The 10,618-nt window shown below is 35.9% G+C and overlaps 1 protein-coding gene across 1 annotated transcript; it reads left to right on the top strand.

The window, feature by feature from the left end:
* Positions 1–266: 266 nt before the first annotated feature.
* LOC132095643 (tubulin alpha chain-like) lies at positions 267–9,921 on the top strand. Its single transcript, XM_059500778.1, is given in 3 exon segments — positions 267–293; positions 9,219–9,403; positions 9,405–9,921. Coding segments are annotated over 3 exon segments (711 nt in total). The 3' UTR covers positions 9,904–9,921.
* Positions 9,922–10,618: the final 697 nt, after the last annotated feature.

The following is a 10,618-nucleotide window of genomic DNA, read 5'->3' as shown; positions in this document are numbered from 1 at the left end:
GATTAATATATTATAATTTATATAGAGAGAGATTTTAACTTCCATTTTTTTCAATGTGAACAATGTGAATTTTAAGTTTCGTAAAAAGTTTGATCCTCAACAATCATCAATACACTAAAATGATTTTGCAGACAATAAGCTGACCTAAGTAAGTACAGGAATTAGGCTTTCCTAATGTTTTAATTCTTGCTGAAGGTAATGAAAGAGTATTTTGACCAATAGCATGCAGGCATTGAACAAAATTGACCAAATTGTAGTGTGCAGGAATGTGGGATCTACAGAGAATGGTCAACGTAATCCAAATAGACTTACATATAAATTATGAGGACTGTAGAGGACACATCAATAGGATATCAAAGCCAAAATCTAGACATTTAAGGCAATTTAGAAATTTAGAAAAAGAGAACGAATGGTCACCCAAGCTTACTCCTCGTGATTGTTAGGTGTAGACCTTCATGAAGCTTACTGTACATTTTTGAACAACTCAAATTTTATACATTCATACAAAATTGGCATCTAGTAAAATAGTAATTTTTTTCCATGAGATCGGGTTGGTATTTCCGCATTTATGTAAGGTTGCATGTTACCACTGATACATATAGCTGGGGCCTATTTATGAAATGGTCTTAGTTGTGTACAGCAGTCCGAAGCACTGGGGCCTAAAAGAGGAATTAGCAATCCGTTAACTGGCCGTTCTGTCAGATGTTCTGACAAGCTGAAAGGGAGAAGCTGCCAAAAGCTAATTTATCTCCTATGGAGCCCAACATGAAATTTCATTCTCTAATTAGAAACCCCCCCACCCTTTCTGTTCTAGCACTTCGTCACCTCTCCACGATCCCTCCGCTTCTCCGTCATCGTCCCGAGGGCACAACATCACAATGACAATGCAGCATTATGGAAATAAATAGTTCCATTATGCCGCATTGTGTATTGGAATTGGACTCGCCGCACTGCTTTAGTGATGGAGGAGGGTTCTACTTTGATTAAGATGGATGATTTATTGAGGAACGGTCGTGACACGTTTGGAGTCTAAACTGGGAAGGTCATACATCGGGTGTCCCCCACATGTGTAGGCACATACATTCTAAAATGCGACTGTTATGCTAAAGCAGACTATACCAACCAAATTGTTATTCACAAAACAATACATTAATGCAGTATCTGAATCAAAAGTACAAGCTATTTTGGTGCTTATATTGCAATTAAACAGTTGCAATTGCACCTGTTTTGTCCAAATAAGATTTCCTGTGCACTTGCATTAGTAAATGCACAATAGTTAAGAACAACTAGTATATCTTGGTGTATTTTTCCTTTTGCCTGTGAAGATTTCTTTGTATAATGTCTCAATTAATTTCCCAGTGAAGTGCCCACTTAGCATCAAGACAAGCCAATGCCAGCTCTGAAAACAAGCTGGAGTGTTTAACAGCTCATCATTTTTATAGAAGCAGGGGACACTGCCATCACAAAGGGTGTACAGCCACTTAAACAAATGCAGCCTGCGATGTCCTTTTCAAGCAGAGTCAACAGATGTCACTTGGTTGCTTTCTACTGAATAGGACTTGAGGTCAGTCAGGCAGATAAGAGATTACTGTTTGAGAATCTCTCAATTATCGTCTCACTGACTGACCCCTGAGAGACACGAGGGAGGAGGGGGGGGGGGGGGTGCATAGCCAAAATGAGTCCCAGAACAGCCAAAATCCTTTTCAGTGGAAGAAGCCATTTATCAGGCTGCTTAACTCTTAAATGCGTTGGTGTGGATGGAGTGTTGGACATTCGCTGCAATTGGACTAATTAAAACACTGCAGCGCTGCTAAATTGTACATCTGGTAATGCATTAGTTAAATGTCCTGCTGTTCCTATAGAGTGATTAATATGTCATTTTCAAGCACTGATTAATGCCTAGTTTAATGCCTTTTAGTACTATAAAACCATTTTACATAAAGAACAAAACCTGTTTAAATGGAACTGAAATACCCAGACATGGATTTGCATTTCAGCATTAGACAGATACTCCAAAGTGACTGTATATTTGAGTCTTTTCAAATATACATTTTATGTATGAAAATTAAGCCTGTAATTTTGGCATTCTAAAAATGCAAATACATTTATTTCATGCTAAGTGCAGTTCAAATCTATTAACGAATTTACTGACATATCACTCAAGACTTACTGTACTGATATAAAAATTACAATTACATTTTATTTGGTGTACTATTGTGCACAACACACATTTTTCATAATATTAAGCCTAAAATGGGTTTTAATGTCACTATTGAGAAGGAGTGTATGATCTTTGAATAATAAATGGGAAGATATTTAAAGTGTAGCCTAGCTGAAGTATACTTGCAATAGTTTCACCTTAACAATCAAACATAATTCAGTATATGTTTAGTTGGACTTAAGTGCATTAATTGTTCCAATTTAGCAGACTTTTATTATACCAGTTTATTTACATAAATAAATAATAAATTTAATAAATTTGAAATAAATGTATTTCAAATACATTTTAGTATATTTATTTTCCACTAGGGTAAGCACCATGCAATACTATTTGAGCTATAGAACAAAATTCATTATTAATTCAGTCTAACAGTTTGGTGTCCAATATAATATAACATAATAACAGTATATGTTTGATTGATATATAAGCACAGTATCAACTGTTTCTCTTTCTTTTTTCCTGACACACAAAGAAAAACTGAATGGGGATTAATTTCTATTCATTCACTCAAGTTTATTCAGCAGCAGTTAGATCATCTAAAATGGCCTTTTGAATAAAGAATAATATGACAATGAATGCTCTATGAAATCATATGGCCTCACCCACTAATATAATCTTGCGTACTTGTGTCTCTGAGTTTGTTTGTTTATGCTGTTTGCATTGGTAAAGCGCCATACTGCAGTGTGACTCTTCAATGGGCCCTGGGTAGGTGCAGAAGTCCTCAATGGATACGCATCAAAGGACAGATTGCCATTTGTCTTTTGAAATGGATGACATTTTAACGCCTGGTATTGTTTACAGGTCAATGAAAACAAATCACAGAGAACTTTAAATGCGTATGAGGAATTAAAGGCTCTCAGCATAGCCAGCGTTTAGAATATATAATCTGTCTTTTATTATATGAAGTGTCAGTAATAGAGACCAGGAGCTTAAGTTCAGAATTGGGCTAAAATGCACTTTGATTCAAGATTCAAGAAGTTTGCTAGTGTTTTTCTAGGTTCTGCAAATTTGTAAGTGTTTATTTATGTTTCTCTGACTAAAATTTATCATAAAATGTCCTTTGAAATCCTTTAAATGTGAGCTTTCTGGAATTCACAATGAGTCCAGCTTTCCTAAACTCAACAGTGAGCATTTTTACTTGTGACCTTGAGTGTGAGAACGATCTGTAGATAAAGTGCAAAAACATTTGCAATACATTTCGTGTAATTAGATACACCCACGTTGTTACGTAATATTTCTCATATTCTGCTAAAATAAGCAACAGTAGCAAAGAGCAAAGATTTGTAAACTCTATAGATCATCATCTAGTGATCGTGTTGTTCCTTTTCGTCATTCTGTCTTTTGATCATCGTCGTTCTCAATGAAAGCTATTATTCACTGGAACACAGGATGTGCACATCTATTGACATTTTTAAACTAAAACTAAAATCTTATTTAAAATCAACTCGGTTCTGTAAATGCTGACATGGTTGCGGTTTAACTGGACGCTATCTTTACTGTTCTTTTTTGGCTCTGATAGGATGTGTATTTACTGTATTGTATGTGTTTGTTGTCTAATGTGTTTATGTTTACCTATGATTATGATTACCTGCCAATAGGCCATGGATGAAAACTAGCCATTGACTAAAATCGGTACAATTCATGAAATGGAAACATTTATGTTGTACATGGTCCCTTTTCAACTAAATTTAAATAAATAAATAACTAAATAAAATCCAGGTGTTCCAATGTTGTCAGTCCATTTAATCAACATAAGGGCTTGTCTGTGTCACTGTTTCAGGAAAATGAATAAGGTTTACGGTAAAAGGACTCTGGAGAGTGTGTGTGTGTGTGTGTGTGTGTGTGACAGAGAGAGAGAGAGAGAGAGAACGTTGGATAGGGAAAGAATCCCACATCAGACTAAAATATTTCAAAAACTCACACAGATGGAGGGAACAGAAGTGTGTGTGAGTGCATTTGTGTTTATGCCCAACCCCTCTTAGTCTATTGACATGATAATGGGTACAAATTGATGAAGACTTTTCACTCTCGCTCTGACAACAGTGTGGAAGAATACACAAATGTTCCACCACCCACTAGCAGGAATAAATCACAGCGCTGCGCCTCCTCCTGGACTGCTTTAATCAACTAATTCCCCCTGCCACTGACACCCCTAACTCATGCTGTGTCTCCTGTTTTGTCTCATCTCTCTCGTAGCCACATAATCCCATCAGTCTTAATCTGTTTTAACAAGGTCTTAATCCACCACTTAGACCCTATCAAACCTCACGTTAAGACATGGCCGATAAATTACTAGTGTGCTACGACTGTCACAGGATTAAACCATGTTACAAATTCTGTAAATCCATTTCTAATACGCCTTGATCTGAACTTTAAGAGACCATAGAAACGGTCAATACCATAATCCTTAAATCACACACACACACACAAACTCACACCAACAGCAGATGTCTTGAGTCTAACAACCCAGGTTGAGATTATACCTCATGTAGCCGAAAATGACCATTTTTTGAAATACTTTAAAATATTACTAAATTTATTTTTCATTCAACTATGCAAACATCCTGTCAACGCTCTCTCTGGAATGATGCTAAATGAGCTATAGTGCTTACAAAAGTGCTGTTTTCAAGCTATACAAGTTTAGTCCACACAAATGTGAATATGACTACAAGTGCACCAGGTTAAACTTGTTCAAATAAATTTGAACAAAATAAAATAGAAAGTAAAATAATTAAATAATAGAGGCCAATAAAGCACTTGGAACTAATGAAACAATGTAGATTCTGCTATACAAAACTAAATAAAACGGCTAATTCATGAAATCATAGAAGTAAAGTATGGAAGCTTGCTTTCTCAATAGAATACAAAGATTAAAAAAAGTGCAACTTTTTATACCACAGTTTTTTTATATAAAAAAACTTTTTTATATAAACACTAAGAATGTTTTTCAGAATTGCAGAACTGTCGTCATCTTTAGTTCACAATTCCTTTAAGTAAGTTCTCAAATGGTTCCCTGTTTTTTTTTTTGTTGTTGTCAGTAATGATTAACAGATCAAAGAGAGTGTCCACTAGATTCTGCTCTGTCCATTGCAAATATACAAAACAGAAAGGAACAAGATGACTGGCATGTTCAAGATTCATAAGATCCAAAACCTGTATGAAAGAATCTGAATTCCGTGCTAAGTGTCTATTTAGGCTGCTAAAGTGTTTTTAGATCAAGATCACACAAACCAGGTCTCCACAAACCAGTGCAGCAAATTTTATATAGAAATGTTCCAATTCCAACCCTCAGAAAGATTATGTGTATATATATTTTAATAAGTATGCTATGTTGACATTTCACATTGTAATTAAGTGAACGAGGGGAAAGTGGAGTGTGTTAATGAATTAAATCAATATTTTTTTCATTGATCCATGTCAGTATTGATTATACCAAAACGCTTTGCGTTTTCCAATTTGCGTTCTCACTGAGACTCAAAGCTTACAGAAGACAACGGAGACCAGGACAACTAGAGCCCCAGATACAGATCCCCTGTAAAGACCTTGTCTCAGAGGACCACCAGGACAAGACCACAGGAAACAGATGATTCTTCTGCACAATCTGACTTTGCTGCAACCTGGAATTGAACTACTGGTTTCGTCTGGTCAGAGGAGAACTGGCCCCCCAACTGAGCCTGGTTTCTCCCAAGGTTTTTTTCTCCATTCTGTCACCGATGGAGTTTCGGTTCCTTGCCGCTGTCGCCTCTGGCTTGCTTAGTTGGGGTCACTTCATCTACAGCGATATCGTTGACTTGATTGCAAATAAATGCACAGACACTATTTAACTGAACAGAGATGACATCACTGAATTCAATGATGAACTGCCTTTAACTGTCATTTTGCATTATTGACACACTGTTTTCCTAATGAATGTTGTTCAGTTGCTTTGACGCAATGTATTTTGTTTAAAGCGCTATATAAATAAAGGTGGCTTGACTTGACTTGACAGAAGGGCTCTGAGTCCAATGTGTTTATATGGAGATGAAATACTCACCTTCAGGAGTGAAGTGACTGGAAAACGGTCACAAATAAATGGAATCAATGTAATCAGCTAACAGCTGAATGCCATTGCCAGTTTCACAGCATTTGTGTTTTAGTTGCTCCCAGGGGCTCCATCTAAATCCAGCATAGGAAATATTCTTAATTAGATTACATAAGAAATATAATTTCTTAATCACACAGCGTGCTTCATCGTATTGTAAATAAGTGGCATTTTGTCCTCCATTATTTATGACTGTTTTTACTTCTGTTACTCTGCTAATATATCACCCTAATGCAAACCATTTCTGCAAAAGACACAAAATAGAATATATGTAGAGTTAATGCTCATAGGTGTGCAGAAAATGTGATGTATCTTTTCAGAAATAACTGAAAGCATTTCATGTTTCCTTTTTGAAAACTATAGGCTACTAAAAAATTGTAGTAAATGAAAACAAGAAAGACAATCAAATACACTGTAAGCATGAGAACCAGGGTCATTGGCGAGGACGTAACTGTGGCAAACCTTAATCAAAGTGTAATTCATTCATCTGTGTGTGTGAGCTACAGGGTTAAGGTCACTCTAGTGATTAATTAGGACAAGGAAAGAGGTACGACGTCACTTTGAGCTTGCTGACCTTGAAGGTTGTAAATCTGTTGCCCAACATATTTCTTTGTGATGGTCTGAGAACTGTTGGCCACTGCTTAGTGGATTCTTTGCCTAATTTCAGCAGCAGCATATAAATATTACATGCATATATTCCAGCAGATTGTGAACCTGGAAACATGATTATTATGTGTTTGCATATACTATATTATGTGTTTGCATATACTAAACATAAACTGTATTGAAGAAGCTTGGAATTGAAAATATGAGAGAAGTATTCACTATTTTTCAAAGGATAACATTCAAAATAAAAAAGCTTTGAACCGACACACCAGGTGATTGAGTCCTGGTTAGTACCCCTTTGTCTTCCGCAAGGCTTCCTGTCTTGTACGATACAAACTTTTTTCCTTAAAAAAAGGTTGTTATGAATTTTTCATTGACTAATTCTTAATGTTTTCCAGTATTTAATATTGGTTTAGCTTTTTCCCATCAGCTCTTTTTGCTGGAATTTGTTGTATACAGTGCATATTGCTATATTTATTCATTCATCAAGCCCAAATAAACTTATTTTAATATTAAGTCTTAAGATTAAATGCAGATTTTTAACACAGTAAATTTGGGTCTGCATGCAGTCACACATTTTCACTTTCAATTGATTTCTTAAAAAACAAACAAACAAAATATTTCATATAAATTAGTTGTCTTACACATATACTATAATGAAAATTCTCCTTAATCACCGTGACTATATTGCCCCCTTGTGGTGTTTTTTTGCCACAATGCACAATGGATGAGTTTTCGTCAGAAACATGCATATGGATTTTGGTGAAGGTGAATAACTATAACACTTTCCTAAGTTGCTATAGTTTGCCTTTCAATGTATGATGAGGATGTTTATGTAATTATTTCAGGAAAATTAACAATTAAATATTTTATTGCATTTGCAAAATCTATAACAAATAACCACGAAATAAAAACTTACTACTGGTTTAAAAATCAGATTGAAGAGAAAAATCTATAACCTTTCTGCCAAAAGTTTTTTTTGGGGGGGTGAGGGGGGGAGGCTTTTATGCCATGTTTGTCGTACCTTTTACAACCACTAGGGGTCGGTATAAAAACTTATCACATCTCAAGAGTTCACGTAAAGTTAACATTAAAATTGAATGAATTTAGACAGTAGACATATGAAGTCAGTATTTATCTGTCGGAAAAATAAATAGATAACCAAACAGTATAGAAACCAACAGTATACAAATGTGAAAAACACTATTTTCTGAGATCCAAACTAGTCCAAAAACAATTACATGTTGTTATTTATTTATTTATTTTTATTTTTTTTCTGGAAGTTGTTTAATTGTAATTACAATACATGCCAGAGGAAGGCTGGAAGCAGAGCATGAAAGTGAAATTCAATCTTCTACACAAATTAAGAGTAAAAGTCTTACTTCTGAAGTAAGGTAATCCCCGTACGGTCATGTTTAAGAATATATTGCCTTAAAATGCACTTTTGGTAAACTGATACATGTAGTCACAGAGACATAAAATTGATAAATGAAGAACTATAAAATCATCTTATTCTGCTCACATTAAAACAGGCTTTGCCTAAGCAGAAGATACTCAGTCTAAGGTTACAAGAAAAAGGATGAGATGCAATTTTCAGGAAGCCACATAAAAGAAAGTTTAAGGTACATAGTTCTCAGTATCTATACGAGTCAATCTGAGCAAATATTGTTACTATTTTTTACTCTCTTGCAGCAAACCTCATTTAGAGCACACACAAAGGATATAACATTACTCTCTGTAATGAGAGGAGCCATTATTAATTCATGAAAGTGTTTCCTCTGCACGAGTAACCTACATATTCTTTCTTAGATAAACTGTATGCTTCTTTGTGTTGAGAATACTTCAACCAAGATTTTGCACAAGTAAAGCCATACAGTTTGCTCAGCTGTGCTTTAGTCAAAATCCTCCCCATAGGATTAAAAAGGCTTTCTGACATATTTTTCACCAGCCTATTCAAATTCCTAACTTACACTAACGGTAAACTATTCCTATGAGTGTAGGAGGTGCTAACCTCATTTTTCTTTTTGTCTTCTTCCTTTTTCCGCCTGAAGATAGTATCGACATCAGTGGCTTCTCCGATAACAAAGAACACTGTTACCGCATGATGCTCCAGCTACTATAAGTATGTTCTGTGTCAGACTTTGACACATTTAGAGCTTCATTCCGAACCCTGAGCATTGGCTAGAAGACAAAATACAACATGGTAACCTATATCAGCTTTTCGTCTATTACACATTACTTCAGTATTGGTATATTTAATCTGTATGTTTAAAATAATTAATGTGAAAATAAATAATTCTCAATCTGTAGCGTGAGTGCATTTCCGTCCATGTTGGTCAAGCTGGGGCCCAAATGGGAAATGCATGCTGGGAGCTTTACTGTCTGGAGCACGGTATCCAGCCGGATGGACAGATGCCCAGTGACAAGACAATAGGAGGAGGAGATGATTCCTTCAACACCTTCTTCAGTGAGACGGGAGCAGGGAAACATGTTTTGTCAGCTCTCTGTGGCTGACAAAACCAACGCCTGCTTTGAGCCGTCTAATCAGATGGTGAAGTGTGATCCTCGTCATGGGAAATACATGGCCTGCTGTCTTCTGTATCGTGGAGATGTGGTGCCCAAAGACGTCAACTCTGCCATCGCTGCCATTAAGACCAAACGCACCATCCAGTTTGTTGACTGGTGTCCCACTGGATTCAAAGTAGGTATCAACTATCAGCCTCCGACTGTGGTTCCTGGTGGAGATCTGGCCAAAGTTCAGAGAGCCGTGTGCATGCTGAGCAACACTACAGCTATTGCTGAGGCCTGGGCTCGTCTAGATCACAAGTTTGATCTGATGTATGCCAAGAGAGCCTTTGTGCACTGGTATGTGGGTGAAGGAATGGAGGAAGGAGAGTTCTCAGAGGCCAGAGAAGATATGGCAGCTCTGGAGAAGGATTATGAAGAAGTCGGCACTGACAGCATCGGAGATGATGAAGACGGAGTGGAATTTTAAATACAGTTTGTTTGTAATCTCAGGGTAATCAGTAGCTAACATAAAATATTTATGAAGAATACTTTTAAAGCATTTATTAGTCTTTTGTAATGTCTACATGTACTAATATATTTAGTATATTTAAACATCTGAAGTTGTTCAAATTAATACGTGTTAGTGAACTGTTAACATGCATATGATCAAATTCACCTAGATTAATAATTGGTTTAAAAACTTACAAGGTTAGTTCATTATATCGGATGTTAATGCATTAACTTCATGTTCCTAATTCTTTTTCTGCTTTTTATGTTTTATCATAAAGTTATATCCCTCTCTAAAAGTAAAAATGAATTGTAAAAATGGAATAAAATTAAGAAATAAAAAGTCTGGTGCCAAACTCTTTCTAACAATTGTGTTGTTATTTACAGTCCTTTCGTGATATACACTTGGACATGTTATCTGTTTCATATCTCTATATATTTGCACATGCAAAAGTAATAAAGGCCTACATGCAAAACATCACCACACCCTTCCCCCAACGGTATCTATGCTGCAGCACAAAAATGACCACCTGCTAGCTGTTATTCATGATTCAGCTGTCTGTACACATCAATGGACATCACTATGAGAGGCTGGATAATATCTGTGCTTTCATTATCACTGTAGCACAGAAATTAAACTCTTTCTCTATAGCAAAAACCATCAATATAAAATCTTAGTCAATAGTACTTTAAAC

The sequence above is a fragment of the Carassius carassius genome, chromosome 19 (genome assembly GCF_963082965.1).
Source record: "Carassius carassius chromosome 19, fCarCar2.1, whole genome shotgun sequence".
Classification (NCBI taxonomy): domain Eukaryota; kingdom Metazoa; phylum Chordata; class Actinopteri; order Cypriniformes; family Cyprinidae; genus Carassius; species Carassius carassius.
This window is presented reverse-complemented; position numbering and strand designations above follow the sequence as displayed.